This window comes from Mustela erminea, chromosome 1 (assembly GCF_009829155.1).
Source record: "Mustela erminea isolate mMusErm1 chromosome 1, mMusErm1.Pri, whole genome shotgun sequence".
In the NCBI taxonomy this organism is placed as follows: Eukaryota; Metazoa; Chordata; class Mammalia; order Carnivora; family Mustelidae; genus Mustela; species Mustela erminea.
The window spans coordinates 9864808-9886429 of record NC_045614.1 but is presented as its reverse complement, the minus strand read 5'-3'; the positions used below and the strand labels follow the sequence as shown (position 1 = coordinate 9886429).

Below are 21622 nucleotides of genomic sequence, written 5' to 3'. Positions count from 1 at the left end.
TGAGAGCCCTTCGAGGAAGGAAGTGTTTTCTGTCATCTCTGTCTTATGTGAGGGAAAACTGAGGTTTGGGCAGGAAAACAATTTGCCTGAAGACACCTTGCTGGCAAGTGGTGCATCTTGGGAACTAGGACCTGGGGCGAAGGTCGACTTCTTCTCCCCATGCTGCTGCTCTGGAATAGAGGACGTGTGCCAGGCACTGTCTCACCCACCCCATGTGGATTATCTCCTTTGATCCTTATACCGCTCTTGAGGTGAGACAACCATCGCCCCCACTCCCAACTTTGCAGAGTAGGAAACCAAGGCCCAGAGAGGTGGCAGAGCCCAGGTTCAGGCCCAGGCAGGCTGGCGCTGAGCACATATCCTTAACCACCGGGCTGGTGCCTCAGTACGTGTAATTTCCTTTCAGGCGGCGGCCGTGGCCATTGGGGGAGGAGGGGGAGGAGCCCAGATGGCAGACCTGGCTGAGAGCTCCCCAGGCTGGCATCTGGGCTGGCGGGCTAAGCCCAGACCTGCCCTGACCCCTTGCTGCCAGCCCCAGTTCCTTGGGGACCCTCCTGTGGCTTGAAGCATCCTCCACTCCTCTGCCCCCACCCCTATTTCTGTGGTTGGCCCAAATACCAGACAGGGCGAATCTTAGCTTTCCCCCAAGCATTCCATGCTCCTGTGGCCCGGCCCAGGCTGGCCGAGGTTACGCAAGCAGCGCTGGGGTGGTTGGTGGGGGTGGGACCGAGGGGACGGGCTGGCGTGTCCTCACCACCCCATCCGGCAGCCCGCCCACCCTCCCCAGGGCGGGGAAGGGGGTGGGCCAGCTAGTTCTCCACATCCCCCCTCCAGCCCCTGGGAGAACAAGCTGGGTGAAGGGTGGCCCGTGCCAAGAGATGGGGGGCAGTGGCAGCCACGGAAGAGGTTCCAGGAGGTGACAGCCTGGTTTCCATTAGGGAGACCTGGTCGGCATTTCAAGCAAGACGGCAGAGCTGGGGCTGGCTATGGTAAGGTGGGGGTGGGGTGGGGGAGAAGAGGGCAGGGGTGGGAGGGGAGTCTGCCTGCTCCCCCTACCACCCCCACCCGATGTGGGGATGCTCCTGTCTCCATGGTGACCTGGTGCCCGATATGGGGACACCCTGACCCATCTGTCCCTCTGCAGCGGCTGAGCCTACTGCTGCTGCTCCTGCTGCTTTCCGGCCCCCCGCCCACGCCCGGCATGGAGGACGCTGCCTTCCCCCACATGGGGGAGAGCTCGCAGCCCCCGCCCCGGGCCTGCCCCCCACGCTGCTCCTGCCCCCGGGCGGACACAGTGGACTGCAATGGCCTGGACCTGCAGGTGTTCCCAGACAACATCACCAGGGCAGCTCAGCACCTCTCCCTGCAGGTGGAGCCCGGGCCGGGGTTGGTTAGGATGAGCGTTCCGAGTGCTGGGGTTGAGGCTGATGGGGTACGGGGTCCGTGGGTGGGAGTGAGGTGTTGGCAATGGTGGAAGCTGGCCTTGATGAGAGTGTTGGGGTCTGTGCATTGGGGGCAAGAGGAGGTGGGGGTGCAGATATTGGAAGTAGGAGGGGCTGAGGGTTTAGAGGTGTTAGAGGTCAATGTCTTGGCAGTTACAGGGTTTTTGGGGGTCAGAGAGATGGAGCATTTGGGTGAATGGTTGTGGGGATGGAGTATCAGATGTCAGCGTCTTTTTTGGTTATGGGGTTGTTTGGGGCCAGGGGGCAATTACAGGAACAGATGGGGTGCCGTGGGTCAGCATTTGGGTGGTTACAGGGTTGTTCTAGATGCAGGGTAACAGGGCTCTGGGGATCAAGTGTAGGGGTGAGGGGTGGCAAGGCTCCCTTGATTAAGGCAATGGGGTGCTGGCCACCGGCTGAGGCTCAGGGGTGTGACTCCCTCCCCCCCAGAACAACCAGCTCCAGGAGCTCCCCTACAATGAGCTGTCGCGTCTCAGCAGCCTGCGGACCCTCAACCTCCACAACAATCTCCTCTCCTCTGAGGGTGCGGGGTGAGGGGACCCCTGGAGGCGGGAGGCCGGAGGCCGCCCCTTCCCTCCCCTGCCGGCTCTGTGGGCAGCTCTGCGGTACTTCCCAGAACTGTCCTTTGCTGAGCAGGATGGAAACTCGGGGCATGGCGGGGGCTGTGGCTTTGGAGGGCGGGTGGGGAGGTGTGTGGGAGGGCGCCCGGAGGGGCCTCCGCTGGTCCCCAGACAGGAGCCCAGGGGCAGCTGGGGGTGTGGACTCCCTCGCTGCCCAGCTCTGGGCCAGGCCTGGGGTCCTCTCACTGCCCGTCCCGCCCCCAGGGCTGCCCGATGAGGCCTTTGAGTCGCTCACACAGCTGCAGCACATTTACGTGGCCCACAACAAGGTGAGCGTCCCCGCCTGCCCCGGCCCCGGAGGCCTGGCCTGGCTGGGCACACAGGGCAGGCGGGACAGCAGGGCGCCGCAGGGCAGGGCACCGGGACCAGTGTGGCTGTGCTCCCGCAGCTCTCCGTGGCCCCCCAGTTTCTGCCCCGCTCCCTCCGAGTTGCGGACCTGGCTGCCAACCAAGTGACAGAGATCTTCCCGCTTACCTTTGGGGAGAAGCCTGCGCTCAGGTAGCAGCCCCTGGCCCAGCCCGGACCTCTCACACCTCAGATGTGCCTGAGGTCACCCCCGTCCCTGGGAGTCTGAGGGGATCCCGCACCTGCCCGTGGGGGTTCGAGGGGGTAGAGCCCTAGCCTGGCAGTGTCTGAGGTGGGACACCCAGAAGCTCGGTCGGGAGAAGTCCAGGCTGAGACAGCAGCCGTGTGTACACAAGCACACCTGAAGGCAGCTCTGGGGAACGGGGTAGGAATGGGGGTCGGTGGGAAGGCCCGGGGCAGGCTGGTGGCCGGAGCCTGGCTCCCCTCAGGTCCGTGTACCTCCACAACAACCAGCTGAGCAACGCCGGCCTGCCCCCCGACGCCTTCCATGGCTCTGAAGCTGTGGTCACCCTCAGCCTCTCCAGCAACCGGCTCAGCTACTTGCCACCAAGTCTGCCGCCCTCGCTGGAGCGGCTCCACCTGCAGGTGCCCCCCTCCCCCCCACCGCCCCCACATTCCCCGCCTCCTCAGGGGGCCCCCCTTGCCTCTCTCCTGGGGGAGCCCTCCTCCTCCTCAGGGTCAGGAATATCTTTGAGTCTTGTCCATGGGTCATTCACAGGGGCTCTCCGAACAGCCTTGCTAAAGTGAGCTCCTTGTCACTCCCTTACTCGGGAGCCTTCCATAGCTCCCCGCTGCCCTTGCTCCCTGACCACCCCTGCCCCCCATTTCATTCTCTCCTCCCTTCCCAGAACAACTTCATCTCCAAGGTGCCCCGAGGAGCCTTGAGCCGCCAGACCCACCTCCGCGAACTCTACCTCCAGCACAACCAGCTGACGGACAGCGGCCTGGATGCCACCACTTTCAGGTGGGGCCCAGGACAGGGTAGGAAAGGGGTGCGGCCTAGTGCTGGCAGGAGGGGTTGAAGATTCAGAGCCTGGGTACCCCAAACTTCTATCCTCCTCTGGCGCATGACTCCCAAACTGGGGCCTCGTTGGGTGAGCTCTTGTCAGTGCGCCAGGCTCAGCCAAGCGGCTGGAGGCCGTCCCTGCTCCGGGCTGCTCTGTGCTCAGTTCCACCATCCAAACGTCATCACCGCCGCATGCCTGTCTTGGACCCAGAACTCTGTCCTGCACTCCACATCTACCCTCAGTCTGGCGTCTGCCCTGACCTCAGCAAGCGGGCCTCCCGCCAGATCTCTCAACTCACCCAGACCCAAGCTGGGGTCTCAGTTTTTATCTCAGGACCGCTCCTCAAACCCCCGCCCCTCACTCGCGGCACCCAGCCCGACGCCGGCCCTCTCTCCCACCAGCAAGCTGCACCACCTCGAGTACCTGGACCTGTCCCACAACCAGTTGGCCTCGGTGCCTGCCGCTCTGCCCCGCTCCCTGGCCGTGCTGCACCTGGGCCGCAACTGCATCCGGTGGGTGGAGGCGGCCCGGCTGCGGGGGGCCCGGGGCCTTCGCTACCTGCTGCTGCAGCACAACCAGCTGGGAGCGACGGGGCTGCCCCCTGGGGCGCTGCGGCCGCTGCGGGGCCTGCACACGCTGCACCTCTATGGCAACAGGCTGGAGCGCGTGCCCCTGGCACTGCCCCGCCGCCTGCGGGCCCTGGTGCTGCCGCACAACCACGTGACTGTGCTGGGGGCCCACGACCTGGCCGGCATGCCGGGCCTGGCCGAGCTCAACCTGGCCTACAACCGCCTGGTCAGCGCCCATGTGCACCGCCGGGCCTTCCGCCCACTGCGCGCCCTGCGCAGCCTCGACCTGGCTGGCAACCGGCTGACCCGGGTGCCGAGCGGCCTGCCCGGCGGCCTGCACACCCTGCGGCTCCAGCGCAACCAGCTGCGGGCCCTGGAGCCCGAGCTGCTGGCCGGCATGAACGAGCTGCGGGAGCTCAGCCTGGCGCACAATCACCTCCGGATCGGAGACATCGGGCCTGGCACCTGGCACGAGCTACAGGCCCTCCAGGTCAGGGGCGGGCTGGTCAGCCGCACTGTCCCCATGGCCCCTCAGCCTCTCTGAGCAAGACCTTGGGAGGCCACAGAGAGCCTGGCGAACAGGCTGGGGTTGGGTAAGACAGGGGCAGCCTCTGGGCCTTTGGCCGTGCTGTCCCTGCCACCGGGTCCTCTGCGACCACCGCATCCACCTCCCCCAGCAAACACGGCAACGCTAGCTCCTTCTGAACACCCCAGGTGCCAGAGCTGAGAGCCTCTGTGGGTGCCAGGTGCTGTTCTAGGTGCTGTTCTAGGAGCTGGGCACAAAATCGCACAGCTCCTGGCCCGGCCCGGACATGCTAGTGAGGGAGAGAGCAGTTGGCAGCCATCCCAAGTAATCAGGGTCAGGAGGGCACAAGATGGGGGAAATGCCACCTTTGTGAATGACGGACCGAATCCATCCATCTGGCTGGCAACTCAGAGTCTAGATCATGGGCTGCCCCAGAGGGAAGCCAGTGTAGCCCTGGCCAGAGGAGGCATTTGGAAACTATGAAGGGGCCACGGGGAGGAGCAGAAGGCCCAGGCTGCTGTGTGCCCAGGAGGAGAGGCTGGGGCCTGGCTGAGTGGATGGCTCCAGGCCCGGGGCCACCACGGTGCCATCTCCACCCTTCTGCCCAGGTGCTGGACCTCAGTCACAACGAGCTGTCCTTCGTGCCCCCTGACCTGCCCGAGGCGCTGGAGGAGCTGCACCTGCAGGGCAACCGCATTGGGCATGTGGGCTCCGAGGCCTTCCTCAGCACACCCCGCCTGCGTGCCCTCTTCCTCAGGTGCCCCGGGGCGGTCAGGCAGATAGGGTCCAGGTGGGTGGGGGGCGGGCTGGAGGGCTATGGCGGACCCCAGCAGGCCTGGGTGGGTCGGGATGGCTGTGGCCCCTTCCCTTGGCACCCACCCTCACGCCCGCCTCTTGGTCCAGGGCGAACAGGCTTCACATGACCAGCATTGCACCTGAGGCCTTCCTGGGCCTCCTGCACCTGAGTGTGGTGGACACAGCGGGGAACCCCGAGCAGGTCCTGGTCCAGCTGCCACCCACAGCTCCACGTCAGCCACGGGCGGGGGGCCCCTGAGCCTGGAGGGGCCCAGCACTACAGCCTGGACCTCTGGGCTCCACTGGGCCATGGACTGAGGAGACTGTCCACAGGGACCTCAACCAGGCTCTCTCACGCCTCAAGGGCCGCCCAACCTGTGCCGGCCAAGAGGCTGGGCCAAGGGCACCCCCTCCACACACGGGGCGCCCTGGGAGAGGCTGAAGCGTGCAGCTCGCACACCGGGCACACAGACAACGCCAACCCTGCCGGACACACACCCTACTCCCCGTGCAGGTGGAGACAGCAACAATAAATCCTAACAATAAAGCTCACCACCCCCCAGATGCCCTTCACCTTGCAGGACAGGCTCTCCCCAACCCCGGCAGCCAGCTGGGGAAGGGGAGGCCATGGGAGGCTGAGAGGGTCAGGCAACTTGGTCCCATAGCCGGGGAGCAGCAGGCATGGCTCTCAAAGCCCTGATCCACATGTGGGCCACCAGGAACCACCGCGTAAAGCCTGACCACGTGTGTAAACCCAGACATGCCCAAGGCTACCAGCTCCAGAAACACATGGCATGGCAGACACCTCGAGGCAGGCCACAGGCCCTCACGTGTCCTTGTATCAAGTGTGCGACATGGACACATCCTTCACGGGCACACTCCCCCCACAGCCTGTCCCTCTTGCAGACACATTGGCATCAAGCCCAGGGGTGATTGTGGGGGGCCCCAGCTAGTCACAGAGGATGGGAGCAAGAAACAAAGATAGGACAGAGTGAGCCAGGCGCGGCCCTGGCTGTTTATTCCCTGTGTCAGCCCTGGGGAGCCAGCTGGGCTCTGGCTGACCTCAGCGGCTTCTTTGGGGTGTGGGTGGGCTTCAGGGTTAAGGCTGGGGAGGGACAGGAAGTAAAGTGCTTGCAGGGGCCCTTGGGGCTTGGTCCTAGCTGCCCCCCGCCCCCACCTCCGGGGCAGGCCAGGGGCCCGACCCCCCAGGCTGTCCAGGACCCACCCAGCCGGGCCTGGGTTAGAGGCATGAGCCGGCTGGCAGTGCCATCCCCAGCGCCCCCTGCCAGGGAGCTGCCGCCTGGCTGGGGGATCCAGTGGGGGGATGGGTCCATCCGGAGCTGACTGTCCGCTGATTGTCTGCTTCTCTGGTCCTTGGCTGTGGCTTTGTCCGCTCCTCCCAGGGCCAGGGCCTTGGGTCTGCTCCCCACTCTCCAGGGGCCGCCCGCCTTGTTGGCCCCTCACCTGTGGAGCCGCTGCAGCTGCGGGAGAGGCCACAGGGGTCAGGGGGTGCTCACAGCCACAGCCACACACACACACCACCCCCCACACCCCAGCCACTCACCTCACTCTCTACCAGGTTCCGCCTGTACAGTGCCTCCTTTGCAGCCTCCTGGAGGCCAAGAGGTGGTCAGCGGGCCACTATCGCCTCCAGCAGCCCTGTACCCGCTACCCCCCAGCCCAGACCTGCCTGGCCCTCACCCAGCTCACCCTGCTGCCGTCATTGCCCAGGCGCCGGGCGGCCTCTGTGTAGAACTGCAGCTGACGCTCTAGCTGGGCCGCGTACTCTGTCGGGGTAGAGGGGGAACCGGGTCAGGATGGGGATGGCTGCCCCGCCCTCCCCCATGCATCCCTCCCTGAGACCCTACCCCTCCGGATGCCCGGGCCCCCCTGCTCCAGCTGTGCCCTCTGCCACTGGCTGCGTTGCACGATGTCCTGGTACTGCTGGGCCACTTCCGGGGGCACCGGCCGCCGCGCCTGCCTGAGGGCCAGGATCTGGGGGATGCAAAGCAGAGTACTGTGATGGCCCCACCTCAGGGGCCTACAGAACCCCCAATCCTGCCCCACCCCAGCAGGCACCCACCTTCCGCTCTAGACGCTCTTGGTCAAAGGCCAGCACACTGAGGCTATGCAGGGGCCGTGCAGATCTATGGAGTTGGGAAAGGGTAAGGGGCAGCAAGGAACCCCCCAGCCCCGATCCCATGAATTTGACAGACACACTGGGCCCTGGAGAACAGCAGGAGACAAGCCAGGCCCACCCTGCTGTTGCTAAGCCCGCAGCCTAGTGGGGATGATGGCTGTTCACTCAGGTGACTGCAATGCTGGGTGATCAGGGAAGGCTTCCTAGAGGAGGCCATAGTCAAGTTGGGAGCCAAAGGAGTCAGAGCCGGGCAGGAGAGTGGGGCAGGACATGTTTTGGAACACAGGAGAGACATACTACAATTTGTGCCCGGTGGGAAACTGACCAGGAGAGGCTAAGATGGGAAGAAGGGGCTTCTCTCCTGGATGGCTAGACCCAGCCACCTACCTGTTCCCTGGTTCCCTCGCAGGGGCAGGCACGGGAGGGGCCTTGCCCTTGGGCCCAGCAACCTGCTTCAGTGGACAGAACCAGCGTTGTGATTGTCGGCCCTGCCCCCTTGCACCAAGCCTCCCTCCCTGGGGTAGCTGATGGGTAGGACTCTCACTGTGGGCACAGCTGCTGGCACGGGGTCGACGACCAACCACCTCTCAGTTGTGGTCTCCAACTGCTGGGCCGTCAGCGGCTCCCGAATTCGAACCATCACCTCCAACCGCCCCCCCGTGGGCCTGCGACCATCCAGGACCTGCGTGGAAATGAGGGGAGGCTCCTAAGAAGCAGGCAGTGGCTGGAGGCCCAGGGTCGGGATCAGGGGGGACCAGCGTGATTTCTAAAATATGAGCCCCTGGGTATGCTGAGATATGAACTGGTCAAAATGGAGTAGGGTGCTGGGAATATTTAGAGCTGGGTAGTAGGGAGGTCTGGGAACTGCCCGCACCGCCGGGGGAGAAGCAGGTCACCGGAGGGGACCCTTGGGAGGCCCTGGGCCTGCAGGAGGAATCTGAGTCATGTTAAACGTAACAGAGCCACACCAGAGCCTGCGGACAGATGTCCACGCCTCACCTCCAGGATCTCCCGGACCTCGCATGCGGTCTCCAGGGCATCCAGCTTGAGCTGGGCCGTGCCCAGCACCCGGTCAGTCTTGAACAGCCCCCTGCATGTGTGACGGGGACAGGACGGTTGGCCCAGGGCGGCTCCCCCCACCCTCCCAAGTGCACCCAGCATCTGTACCCCCAGCTCACCCCTTGTGGACCACTTCGAATTTGATGCCTTTGGTCTGGATGGCCCTTCGGAAGCCACGGTGGCTGCGATTGATGCAGAGCTTGAACTGCTCCTTGAACTCTACTCAGGGGGTGAGGACCGGGTGGGCGAACAAGAGAGAGGGAGGGGTCAGGCTATGGTGTCGTGTTCTCGAGGCATGGGGCTGGGGTGCCTCCCGCCTCCGCTCAGCCTCCGCTCAGCTCACCGGGGGAGTCCGTGTTCTTAACCACACTGGTCTTGTCTTTCTGAGCTTCTTCCTGCAGCCAAATAGGAGCAGGAAAGCTTAGGGAGGCTGGGGCCTCCCCCAGATCCCTGCCCACCCATTCCCAGCCCGATGAGGTTTGAGTCTGTTCCTCCTGGGCTCTCCACGTACCACATTGGGATAGGGGAAGTCAAACCGAACAAAGACATCCAGGTCGCTAGGAGACAGTCCTGTGGGCAGACAAGGGTCAGAACTGGGCAGAGGGGCAGTCCCACAGCCCTGACCCCAGCCTGCCGCCCCTCACCTGGAGGTGTGGGCAAGTTGATCCCCTTCACGATGAATAGGAGCATGTCATTGCTGCTGAGGTCAGGGAAGATCCTTCCGGGAGGGCAGATGGAGAGACAGAAGCACCTCAGCCCCACTGCCCACCCACCTTCTCTTCCCTCGGCGGGGCCAGAGAATAACCCCCTGCTGGCCTTTGTGGGCTTTGGTTTTTGTTTTTTTTTTTTTTTAATTTGACAGACAGAGATCACAAGTAGTCAGAGAGGCAGGCATGGAGAGAGAGGAGGAAGCAGGTTCCCTGCTAAGCAGAGAGCCTGATGCGGGGCTCTATCCCAGGACCCTGGGATCATGACCTGAGCCGAAGGCAGAGGCTTTAACCCACTGAGCCACCCAGGAGGCCCGGGCTTCAGTTTTAAAATCAGACAGACTGACGTTCTTTGTACCATTCGGCCAATGACTTATGTTTGAGACCTTTCTTCAGTCTGCATGGATCTGTCTGGGACCCACTTTGTGCCAGCTGGTGGCCTCACTGCCGGGGGAGCTTCCCTTCATTTAACGTTTCTGGGGTCCCTGATATCCATCATCCAGTGCCCCAGCTGCCTGATTTGCTTCACCTGACATTTCTTGAGCATCTACCATGTACCAGCCAGTGAGTGCCCTAACCGCTGGGGGACCTTCCCTTCCTTTAGCAATGTTTCTGGAGCCCCTACTATATGTCTGCCAGTGTCCTCGCTGCTGGGGATATGGCAGAAAGTGAGACAGACCCCATCCCTGTGCTCATGGAGCCCAAGCTACCTCAGTGAACAGTGGACCAACGAATACATAAATAGAGAAACAGCAACCCTGCAGAGAATTAAAATAGGGGAGAAGGTGGAGTGCACTCAGGAGGGGCTGCTGTAGACAGAGCAGTCAAGGAGGGCCTCTTGAGGGAGGTGACATCACAGGTGATTCTGGATGCCGGGGAGGTACTGCTACATGGAGACCCAGGGAAGAGGGTCTAGGCAGAGGAAATAGCCAGTGCAAAGACCCTGAGTAGGAATAGGGTTGGTCCATCTGAGGGACCAAAAAGAGGCCTGTGTGGTAGAAGGCAAGCAAAATGCGGACAGTGGATGGAGATAGGTTGATGGGAAGCCGGGGTGAGGGGTGTGACTTGTCTTACATTATTGCAGTGGCTACACCTAACCTCATCTATAAATGGGAAAAATGACCCCAATTCCCAGGGTGTGGGAAGGCTTGAAAGGAGCAGGACCAATACTTACCTTGAGGGCTCACCCAGGCCTTGGAACAAGGCCCATGTCTGCACTCACTAGATCTTCCCCAGTTCCCAATGTGTCACTGTCAACATTCCATCACCATCCTTCACTTGCACCTCATAGCTGCCTAAGGACCCTTGCATATACCATGCTTTCACCACCCAATCAAACTCTCCCCCAGAGGCAAGCCTTCTGCTGGCTTCTGGGGAGGGCAAACCCCTCTCCAAAGGGACATCTGGGCCAAGGGCCTTACTTGATGACGCTGAAGGTTCTCTGCTCAAAGCGGGCAGTGGGCGTGGGGAGACCCCGGGCGAATGCCTGCTTCAGAATCTCCATGCTCCGTTTACAGTCCTCTGCTAGCTTCTCAAATCTGCCACGGAGAGAGCCCTGTTCAGGTCCCTAGTCCCAAGGGTGGGCTGGGGGTGCAAATGTGTGGCAGAGGTGCGGACAGGGGCACTTACTTGCTGGTTTCGGCAATGTTGCCCAGGTGGGTGAACTGGTTAGAGTGGTTGAGGCACATCTGAAGAGCAGGAGACAGTAAGTGGAGGGTTGGGGGCCATGACCCTGAGGGAGGCCCACTGAGCTAGGCCAGGGGACCGCCTCACCTCGTGCTGCTGCCTTATGAGCTTGGTGAGTTCGCCATAGCGGCGGGCAGACTCCTGAGACAGGCCTGGGCCGGGCCGCTGGACCAGAGAGAAGTCGTCCTTGTTGACGGGGGCGGGTGGCACCTGGGGAAGACAAGGCTCGTGGGGAAGGGCTTGCTGGTTAGCAACAAACAGGCCCACCCATGGAAATGTCAACCCTGCTTGGCAAGGCCTTCCTGGACCACTGTTTTGCCCCCGCCCTGGTCTTTTCTTCTTCCCGAAGGTGAAAAGTGGTGCAAAGAGAAAAGTGGATGGTCCCTCCCAAAGTGGCAGCATCTGTCAACTGTCTCCCCCAGATGTGATCCTTACCCTGTCTCCCCTAGTAATGGCGTTCTGGCTAGGCACACAGCCAAGAGACTACACGTCCCAGCATCCCTTGCAGCTAGGTACAGCCATGTGATTCAGCTCTGCCAGTGCAATGTGAGCAGAAATGATAGTACACCATGTCACTTCCTTTAAAGGAAACTGCTTGCCTTGCCCTTTCTTTTTCTCACCGCTTCCCACGGACCGAATGCAGACAGGGCATCAACCCACTCTCACCATGTAGACAGAAGTGACCCCCTAGGGTGCAGCAGAGCAACAAGACAGAAGGAACCTGGGCCCTAGAGGGCTTTGTCTTTCAGAGCCCAGACTGCCCCAAGCGTTACAGGCAAGAAATATGTCTGTCTTCTTTCAGCCACCATCTTCGAGGGACCTATTTGTTATAGCAGCTTCACCTGGGCCCTAATATTACTCCCAGTCACATGGCTAAGTGGCCAGAGCCCCATGGGTGGGTGCCTGGGAAAGTCCAGCAGGTCTAGAGAGTTCACCTTGGCGATGTCCACAGGAAGCCCGTTGCGTGAGGCCTCCAGCATGGGCTCCAGCCCCTTGGCCTGGCGCAGGTGCATTTTGGCCCCCTCCACGTCATTCTTCTGCTTGGCTCGCAGCGCAGCCTGCAGGAGCTGCTTCTTGCGGCCCTCCAGGAAGGCCAGCTGCTGCTGGGCTGTGGGTATGGGGGTGTCAGTGGCTGCTGCCCAGCCCATGGCCAGGCAATGGGCCTCCAGGGAGGGGAGGACGGACCTACCTCTGGTGGATGTGCCCTTGGGGGCTGTTTTAGCTGCTGGGGTGGAGCCTGACGGGGTTGCCCTTGAGGGTGGTGCCTTGGGCTGGGCTGCGGGGGTCGGAGGGCTGGTGGGCTGCAGAGGGATGGAGAGGAAGTCAGGGCTCTCCCAGTGCCTGCGGTCCTTCCATTCCCCAAAGGGTCAGGGCCTGATGCTGACAACAGGGGCTGTCTTAGTTTCTGTTTCCTCAGCACTGAACATAACCTATGGTCCCATTCTCGCTGAATCTTTGCAACAAGACTGGGAGACAGAGACTGTCGCCACGCCTACTTTACAGATGACGAGACAGGATCAGAGAGCAAAATGACTTGCCATGGCCTCAAAGCTGGGAATAGGCAGGGCAAGGATAAGGTCGTTCCTCCCCAATGTCAAGATTTTGCTTTGCTGCCACCCTACTGCCTCACCCCAAGACCCCAGCTACTCACACACACCTTCCTAGGTTCTTCATCCTCTTCATCCTCTTGGCCTTCATCCTGGTTGGCCAGCTTCATGGCAGTTTCCAGGACCCCCACCAGGCTCTGCTGGGTGGGCTCAGTGGCCTCCAGGCCCTGGATGGGGGGAAAGCCTGGGCGGCCAGTTAGGGCCCAGTCAGGAGGGAGAGACCCATGCCACTCTGGGGGAAACCTGGGTTCCTTCCCCTCCTAAGGAGCTTCAGGGCTTTGGATATACTCTGAATGCAGGAAGGAGCTCCTGCTGGTTCTGTGGAGACACCAGACCATTCCAATCTCCCTCCTGCCTCTTGGTGCCTCTCACCTGACCCTGGGCCTCGACCAGACTCCAACAAGCAAGCACCAGATGAGGTAGGTTACTGGGCAAAAGAAGTGATCACAGGCCTGGAGGGATTCCCAGAACACCGAGGTGCTGAGCGATAACTGCTCCCATGGGGGATACCCAGGCAGCTCTGAGAACCCAGAGGAGACCCCCAACCCACTGGGAGGCTGATGGGAGCCTGAGTAGGTATGTGTAAAGCTGAGAGCTGATGACTAAGAGAGAGTGAGTTGAACAAAGAAGAAATGGCGGGATCAGATGGTGGCGGGCTGATGAACGGGTTCTCCAAATAAACGCCCCTGATTTTCAGTGCCTGCCTATTTCCATGGTATAAACACTCCTATTGGGACCCAACTTTAAGCTACCAACTGCCTAACAAGTTTGCAGAATTCCTGAATGCGTAGCAGAGAGCTCCCTGGAAGGTACCATTGGAAGGAATAGCAGCTGCAAAGCCTCAGAGGCCAGAGAGCTAGGGGGAGGGGCAGCGCCTACCTGGGGGCACCGGCAGCTCAGCCACATCTACAGCCCGGCCAGCCTTGTGGGCTCGGATAGCGTCTTGGTATTGCTGCAACAGACACGGTATGAGGGCCACCTGGCCAGGTCTCCGGGGGCTGCCTACCTGCCCACCAGGCCCCCACACACCTTCACGATGCGCTCATGCATGCGAGCCTTCCGCTGGTCCCCTTTGGCCTTGGCCTGGGCTGCAGCCACGTGGTATCGCTCCATCCGCTGCTCCAGGGCCTCCAGGAGAGTCCGCGGAGGTGGGGGAACCTCTGCGGCAGACGGGGGAGACGGGAGGCGGGAGGCAGAGGGGCAGGGTTCAGAGTCCTGGGAAGGAGGGAGACTGTCTTGCCCTGGCCTGCCCACCACACAGGGTTCCCAGGAGCCTACCTGGCATGGACGGCATCGTGGTGGGAGTTGGAGGCTGTGGTGATGGTGATGGTGGGTCTGGGGGCAGCTGGTCTGAGGGCAGAGAGGTCCAGTCCAATGAGGGGCTTGCTTGGGCACCCCCTACCCCCAGGCTGGTGTGGCCTGAGGGGGTTCCCAGGTGACCGGTGACGGTGACGGCATCAGGTCCTGAAGGGTGAGCAGGGTAGGGTTCTCACCAGGGGGAGGTGGCAGGCGGGACAGGTCCACAGGCTCCCCCCGGCTCAAGGCCTCCAAGACGGCATCGAAGCTCTGAGAGAGAAAAGGAGGTCAGGGCAGGAAGCTGCAGCTGGGGGCCAGGACCCTGTGGGGAGCCTCTGGGCCTCACCGTTTGACTGAGGACTCCTAGCTCTATCCATTCCTCTGCACCATCTTGTTTAAGCCCCTTCCCATGTTTATGCCCATTTCATAGACAGGGTAAACTGGGGCTTTAAGAGGTATAGCAAACTACAGCTCCAGAGTGAGCGGCAGCCAGGACCCAAATTTGGGCCTGTGTGACTGCAGAGCTCCTGTTCTTTGCAGCCATGCAAAGTCGAGAGCATCCTGTCTTCTCCCTCCGACCCCGTCCGCCTGCCTGGACGCACCTTAGCCACACGGAAGTGCCTGGCAGCAGTGACAGTATCTCCCTGCTGCTTGGCATGGAGGGCAGCCAACTTATATTCCCGCTGGCGGCTCTGCAACTGGGCCAGGGGGCCAGGGCTGCAGGGACCTGGAAGGGGGAACAGTATATGAATCATTTATTTTTCTCTCTCTCCTTTTTTAAAGATTTTATTTATTTATTTGACAGACACAGATCACAAGTAGGCAGAGAGGCAGGCAGAGAGAGAGGAGGAAGCAGGCTCCCTGCTAAGCAGAGAGCCTGATGTAGGGCTTGATCCCAGGACCCTGGAATCATGACCTGAGCCAAAAGCAGAGGCTTTAACCCACTGAGCCACCAAGGCGCCCCTCTTCTTCTTCTTCTTCTTCTTCTTTTTTTTTTTTAAGATTTCATGTATTTTAGAAAGAGAGAGGGGACAGGGCCAGAGGGGGAGGAAGAGGGACAAGCAGACTCCATGCTGAGTGCAGAGTCCCCTGTGGGGCTTGATCTCATGACCCTGAGATCATGGCCTGAGCTGAAACCAAGAGTTGGACACCCAACCGACTAAGCCATCCAGGCACGCCTGAACCAGTTCTAGTTAATCCTCACAACAAAGACTGTTCTTGAGGTCCATTTTGAGGATGTGAGAACAAGGCTCAGAGGGGATGTCGCCTCCCTGAGGTCACAGCCTGAAGGCGGACACCCAAGCCCAGGACTGGTGGCCTTCAGAGAATTTTGGAAAACTTCTGTACCCTCAGGAATTTTTAAGTTGGCATCTAAAAGTTTTTGTATGGGATGCCTGGGTAGCTCCGGGGATTAAAGCCTCTGTCTTTATTTATTTTTTTAAATTGTGGCAAAATACACATGAAATTCACCACCTTTTTTTTTTTCTTTAAGATTTTATTTATGTATTTGACACACAGAGAGACCATGAACAGGGGGAACAGCAGGCAGAGGGAGAGGGAGAGGCAGGCTCCCCGCTGAGCAGAGAGCCAGATGCGGGGCTCGATCCCAGGACCCCGGGATCATGACTTGAGCTGAAGGCAGATGTTAACTGACTGAGCTACCCAGGCGCCCCCGAAATTCAGCATCTTAACCCTTTCTAAGTATACAGTTCAGCGGCATTCAGTGGACCGCCCTATCATATACTTGTTCAGCCAAAATCCATCCCCGCAGTGCGTTGGCCAAGCGAGGAAACAAAGAGTTAAGCTTCTTTTCAATGTGTTAGTTACAGGATCAAATAACACAGTTCAGTAAGTTTTCAGGGGAAGTATCTCTAAACTGAAAGTTTCCGTGCAATTTTTGGTATAAAAAAGACAAAGTGTAATAGATACACCACCCAGGGTCCACAAATCCTAGAAAGGCCTGGAAAGCCGCATGCGTTGTACCTTCTCAGACTGACAACCGCACCTACAGCTTTCAGTTTAGGTGTAGTTGCTGGAAAAGCTGTCTGTAGGTTGAAGCAAAAACACCTTGACGTTTGCCTGGTTTCACAACACATCACTGCAAGTCTCTGAGTTAAGAAAACATTCTTCCAGGTTCAATCACTGTTATTATTATCGTGCAAGAAAGCAAAGCCTAAATATGTCAAGCTTCCGGATTATATGCCAAGAGTAAAATTTTGTGAGCAAGGTACCTCTTGCCTGGCAAGGTCGGGCTGGGCCCACCCTCTACCGATGAACTGTTTCCTGGTTTACTCTTTCCCAACTTCCCTGTTTTCTTTTTTTAATGCATACAGAAACCTGCTTCACACCAACAAACAGATGGCAAGAGCTGGAGTCTTGTCATCACCCTGCCGGGAGATCCCCTGAACCCCTGCCAAGCCATGTGCCTAAACCCCATGGTGAAAAATGTTTTGGTGATTTCGGCGGAGAAGTTCGGGTGATAATGTCCAATAATCCTCCTTGACCTTTGCCAGAACAACGGCTTAGAAACTAGTCTGGCTGCGGGAAGATTGAGACCTGCTGTTTACTTTGTCAACCAGGCCAGCCCAGTTTTAAGTGTCTCCTTGGTTCACTTGGGGAGTGTCTGCCTCTGGGCTAAGCCCGAGTTGATATTCTAGAAGGCACCGGGGCGGGCACTCCTTTCCAGTAGTGGGAGGAGGGCAATCAGAGAAGGAAAACCTCTTGAGAGGTTGGAAAACCTCCAGCAGGTGAGTTTTAGGAGAGAAGACAGACAAGCTGAGGGCTTGGAAATTATCCACTTACAACTCTCTGTGTGAGAACAGTAGCCCTCCAAAAGAGCAGAGCTCTGATGCCCGCAGCCACATTACACGAAGTGAAAGAAGCTGGACCCAAAAGGACAAAGAGCATGTGGTTCTGCTTACACGAAAAGTCTAGGAGAGCCAAATCCACAGACAGAGAGCAGATGGGGAGAGCCCGGGGCTGGGCGGGGGAGAACGGGGAGTTAGTGTTTCATGGCGACAGAGTTCTTGTTTGCGGTGACAAAAATTCTTTGGAAAAAGATAGAGTGGTGGTGGCACCCCGCTGTGTGAGTGTGCCATAGGCCACTCCATTAACTGCACACTGAGAAATGGTTACAACGGCCAATGTTATGTTACACCTATTACATCACCACACACAGAAAAAAGATATTGGTGAACTCCAGAGGGATGAGGACCTAGGAAGGGGAGGGGTGTTCAGAACATCTAACAATCGGGATGCCTGGCTGGCTCGGTTGGTTAAGCCTTTGACTCCTGATTTCTGCTCAGGTCATGATCTCTGGGCTGTGGGACCGAGCCCGGCGCTGGGCTCAGAGCTCAGCACAGAGCTGGGATTTTCTGTCTCCCTCTGCCCCTCCCCCTACTCACACATGCCCAATGAATGAATGAATGAATGAAGAATATTTAATGAATGAATGACTCAGCACCCCCACAAAATGGCCAACTGCTGAATACCACCCACACAAATCCCACGTCAGCCCAGCCCCGCCCTTGGCCTACCTGGAGGAAGCTGGGGCTTAGTCAAGCCGATGGATGTGGTGGGAGCACTGGCAGGAAGGCCTTCCACCGTGACCCTGGGCTCTGGCACTGGCTGGTGTGCAGATGACGGCTGGGTGGGTGTCGGAGTGTGGCAGGGCGTGGCTGCCGGGCCCTTCCCCACTGCCACAGGTGGCGGGATGTCCCCTTCATCGATGGTGTTACCCTTCCGGACTGAGGCCAGCAGGTTTTCAAGTGTCTGAGATAAGGTGTGAAAGCGGGTTGTAGAGGAGCCTGGAGCTGGAGGCAATGGGCAGTGGTAGGGTGCCAGCACCCTCCTGTCACATGCCGGCTCACCTTAAGCCCCCGGTCGTAGCGCCGCATCTTGGCACCATCTCCAGCTCGCCTAGCACTTTCGATCGCTGTCTGGTAGAGGGCCAACCTCTCCTGCAAGGTGGCCTCCACCCCTGGGCTGGGGGCTGTGGCCTTTGGCTGCAGGAGGGACCGGGGCATGGTCTGGGTGGCGACCCCACCTGAGTTCTCCCCAAGAGTTCCTTTGTCAAGTGTCTCCACACACACCAGGCATGTTGCCCCTGGCCCAGCTGTCCCCAACTGCCCCCCCCCCAACCAGGAAACCATTATCCCTGTTTCTGGTGCCGAGAACTGGGTCTCAGAGGTGTGTCATGTCACGTGCCCAAGGCAACATGGCTGAGGGGCCAGGAAAGGCCTCGAACTCTGGGCAATGGGGAGCAGGTTGCTGGGCTGTACCTGAGTGGCAGGAGGATGGGACTCCACAGTCTTCTGCTCCTCCCCAAGGACCTCGTTTAGCTCTGCCTGCAGGGGCACACGGCCACAGGCCCAGCATGAGGGCCCGCTGGATGGCGCAATGACAGCACGCGAGGCCCCCTGCCTTGCCCCGGGGTGCTCACCAGCAGGTCATCGTCAGCCTCCACATCCTCCTCGTCTGTACCCTCATCTTCACCCTCATCCGGGTCTCTCATGCACAGGCTGGCCATCTTCTCAATGGCCTCCATGGGCAGGGGGCCTGGCGACAGGGAGAGGCCCCAGCTGGACTGGGATCCTTCAAGAGTCCCCAGCCTCCCATCCCAGTGACCCATTGTCCCAAAGAACAGGGCAGCGTGTCCCCCTCCCAGCCCTTCCACGGGCACCCCACCACGGTCCTTGGACCCACCAGGTACGATCCTGATGCCCGCAAAGCCCGCCCGCCTCGTCTCTTCCTGATCAAGCCTGCCTCGGCACCCTGGCTCCACAGCTCTCTCGCTCTGGAGCCCTGGGCAAGTCACTTGCCCTGCCTGGGACTCAGTCTTCCCATCTATTGGATGAGGACAAGAGTTTCTCTCTCACAGGTGGATGGTGGGAAGTAAAGATGGAGGAAACTCCAGAGCAGCACGTGGTCAGCATTTTCTCGAGTTATTCCCATTAACTGCTTTAGTTCCGTTCTATGAAGCTGCCATAAGCGCCCACTCTGCGAACACTCGACCACTGCCCCTTAGAGGAGATAGAAGCTTCGGGTCCCATGAGCCTCTGGGCACAACATTTTTGTCAACCAGTCAATCCGTAACCTTGCTTGATGTGTGTTTCTATCTAACGATACCTTTTTAAAAATAGATTGTTGACTTGTGAACATCGAACTCAAGGCCAACAGCGGCCCTGTAACTCACGTCTGAATAAAGCTCATCTGCTACATCTTTCCTCCACAAGACACTTCACAGCCTTCTTGCTCTCAGAGACACGAGACAGCACTAAGCCCTACACTCGGGAGCCACCCTGAAGAGCAAAACCACCAACAAAAGCACCACAATGAGAAAAAAAAAGGCAGTCTGACACAGACTGTGGAAAGGAGCCTTGTTCACAGCCCACCCAGGGACAAGAAGGCAGAATAAAGCGTCCCCGTGCTCTGCCTCAGCTGGGAGCATCTGTGCTGAGCGACTCCAACTTCCGGCAGCTCGGCGCACGCCTGCCAATAATAGCAAAAGCTCCGCAAGCACTGATTTGGGTGTTACAAATAAAGTTGAGCCCGTAGGGAAAATTCACAAATATGGAATCCATCAATAATGAGGACTGACTGAATTACTGGTAAAGTATCAAGGTTCCGTTTGCCCTCGGAGCTCCAGCCCCTCTGTCCACTACAGAGCTGCTGCCCTCTGCCACCTCCCCTAGGGGGCTTTTGCAGGGGCTGTGGCCTCTCCCAAAAGCGCTACCCAGCTCTCCACCTGGCCCTCCTTACTGTGGGTGCTTCTTGCGGGCATCTGGGCCCAGCTCACAGGTCTCTCCCACCGCTCTGTGCTTCCCTCATCCCAGCCCTGATCATGGGACAGCAAGCTGGAGGAAATGCTAGACCCTCTGGGAAGTGCTTTACGAACACCAGAAGAGTAACTCCCACGATTAAGTGCAGTCATTATTCCCATTTTACAGATGGGGAAACTGAGGTCCACAGAGATGTTAGGACTTATTAAGTCATAGAGCCAATAAGTGGCAGAGGTGGGATTTGAACCCTCACCCTAGGTCCAGAGTTCATCACTTCACCTCTTACCCAGGCTGTGGGTTCCAGGAGGTCAAAGATTTTCTGTTTCCTTTCCTCCTTCTCCCCAGGGTCCAGCACTGAGCCCCGCCCACAGCAGGAGCTCAAAAACTGTTCAGGGGTGTGTTGAGAGTCTTACCTTTGCCTTTGAGCTTCTCCAGGACTTGGGGCTGGCCTCCAACCAAGGCCAAGAACTCAGCCTCCAGTTCCTCATCATTAACTCCATCCTCAGGGATCATCAGGCCGTCTGGGGAGAGGTCAACCAGCAGGCCCAGCTGAGGGAACAGCAAGGGTCCAATCAGACGTCGGAGGCAGCCAGGATGGACCCAGAGTTCCCTCAGGAGGAAGGAAACCCAGACCTCCTGGGGAAAGTCATTCTCCCTGGGGAGTGCTAAGAGGCCGGAACAAGCTCAGAATGCAACAGGTGTCCCAAGATGGGCCAGGCCCTCTGGCACAGATCAACACAGGGCAAAGGGCAGGCAGAGACCCTGCTCCCTGCTCTGAGCCCACGCCCATGATATGCTGCTGACCAAGTTCAGCGGGAAAAGCAGGCCCAACACCCTGCCCAAAGCAAAGCCACTCTGCACACTTGGGCTTTTCCTTCCAGCATACTCAGCAGAGGGGGCCATGCAGGAAGGCTGCAAGGGCAAATAGAAGCCCAGACAACAAAGAAGTTGAAAGTGGGGTTTTTATTGGATAACGGACCTGGGACAAAGGAAGCTATCCCCTCCTGGTTCATGACCAATCATAATGTGATACTATTATGTTGAACTATACAAAATTGCCTTTTCTGTGGGTCAAAATGGACAATTCTGTATGGCTCCTTTTAAGAATAATAACGAAGTTATACTTACTGAGTGCTATGTTCTAGCACTTTCCATAGACTATCTCAATGAATTTTCACACCTGTCCTGTGACATAGGGACTGTTAGGGCCTTCATTTTATAGATGAGGAATCTGAGGCACAAGACTGTGAAGCCGAGTGTCCAACGTGCAAAGGCCAGCAGGGAACTCCAGGCTGGCCAGACTCTAATACCCTGGCACTAAGCTGTGGCCTGGGCTTCTTCCATCAAAGCTGAGAAAAAACAAACTGTCCAGGTGCCTGAGGCAGAGGAGAGGGAGGAGGGAAAGGAAAGCCACACATAGTCCCATGGGCTCATGGCAGCAGCTCTGGATTTGCACTTAGCTCTGGCCAAGCTGTTAATCCCTATGACCTTGGGAAACTGTCTTCACCTCTCTGGACCTCAGTGTCCTCATCTGTACAGTGGGGATAAAAAGAGTCTGATCTGGCCTGGCCGATGGGAGGTTCCGTGCGTGTTTGGGCCAGGAGTGCAGGAACTATCCATATCCCAGGTCAGAGGCCTTCCCCTCCCAAACTGGAGAGGCTGCGGCAACAGGTGGCCCTGAGCCCAGGGCGGGGCGCCAAGAGCTGAGAAGCTGGGGAGCCAGGGCCAGCAGGCCCCACTCTGGGGGCAGAACCTCATCTGGAGGGCGGGGACCGGGGCTTACCTGCGGGTGGTGATCGGGTTCCCCTGGGGGGTGGGGCCCTCTAATGAACCTGTGATAGGGCTGAGTAGGGTTCCCTAGGCGAGGCCGTGGGGTACAAACTCACCTGGCGGGCGGCGGCGGCACCTCGGCCTGGGGGTCCCGGGGGTCCCTTCCTCTTGTGCATTTTCCAGGCTGGATGCCCAGGCCACTGGCCACCTCGCCTGGCCTTGCCCTGCCTC

The 21622-nt window shown here is 59.1% G+C and overlaps 2 protein-coding genes across 5 annotated transcripts; one reads left to right on the top strand and one right to left on the bottom strand.

The window, feature by feature from the left end:
* Window positions 1-716: 716 nt before the first annotated feature.
* On the top strand, window positions 717-5901 carry PODNL1 (podocan like 1). Of its 3 annotated transcripts, none has more exons than XM_032313162.1 (10): window positions 717-989; window positions 1145-1369; window positions 1893-1986; window positions 2288-2352; window positions 2472-2581; window positions 2965-3034; window positions 3298-3413; window positions 3858-4515; window positions 5160-5308; window positions 5455-5901. In XM_032313162.1, the coding sequence occupies exons 1-10, from the start codon at window positions 987-989 to the stop codon at window positions 5603-5605; spliced, it is 1641 nt and encodes a 546-aa protein (XP_032169053.1). In that variant the 5' UTR covers window positions 717-986; the 3' UTR covers window positions 5606-5901. The 3 variants fall into 3 exon arrangements, with proteins under 3 accessions (XP_032169053.1, XP_032169047.1, XP_032169062.1); XM_032313156.1 differs by having other exon boundaries at window positions 2878-3034; XM_032313171.1 differs by lacking the exon at window positions 717-989 and having other exon boundaries at window positions 1216-1369; window positions 1893-1993; window positions 2878-3034.
* A 427-nt stretch (window positions 5902-6328) lies between these two features.
* CC2D1A (coiled-coil and C2 domain containing 1A) lies at window positions 6329-21614 on the bottom strand. 2 transcript variants are annotated; one of them, XM_032313093.1, is made up of 29 exons: window positions 21508-21614; window positions 20035-20170; window positions 18283-18398; window positions 18122-18187; window positions 17711-17845; window positions 17378-17612; window positions 14444-14568; window positions 14039-14111; window positions 13824-13895; window positions 13575-13705; window positions 13425-13497; window positions 12596-12729; window positions 12128-12239; window positions 11874-12046; window positions 11026-11148; window positions 10882-10940; window positions 10674-10790; window positions 9190-9263; window positions 9057-9115; window positions 8889-8940; window positions 8665-8764; window positions 8486-8576; window positions 8031-8168; window positions 7874-7938; window positions 7430-7493; window positions 7215-7341; window positions 7057-7133; window positions 6911-6958; window positions 6329-6827 (listed from the first exon to the last, which is right to left on the bottom strand). In XM_032313093.1, exons 1-29 carry the CDS (start codon window positions 21565-21567, stop codon window positions 6807-6809), a joined length of 2856 nt encoding a protein of 951 aa, XP_032168984.1. In that variant the 5' UTR covers window positions 21568-21614; the 3' UTR covers window positions 6329-6806. The 2 variants fall into 2 exon arrangements, with proteins under 2 accessions (XP_032168984.1, XP_032168994.1); XM_032313103.1 differs by having other exon boundaries at window positions 7874-7935.
* Window positions 21615-21622: the final 8 nt, after the last annotated feature.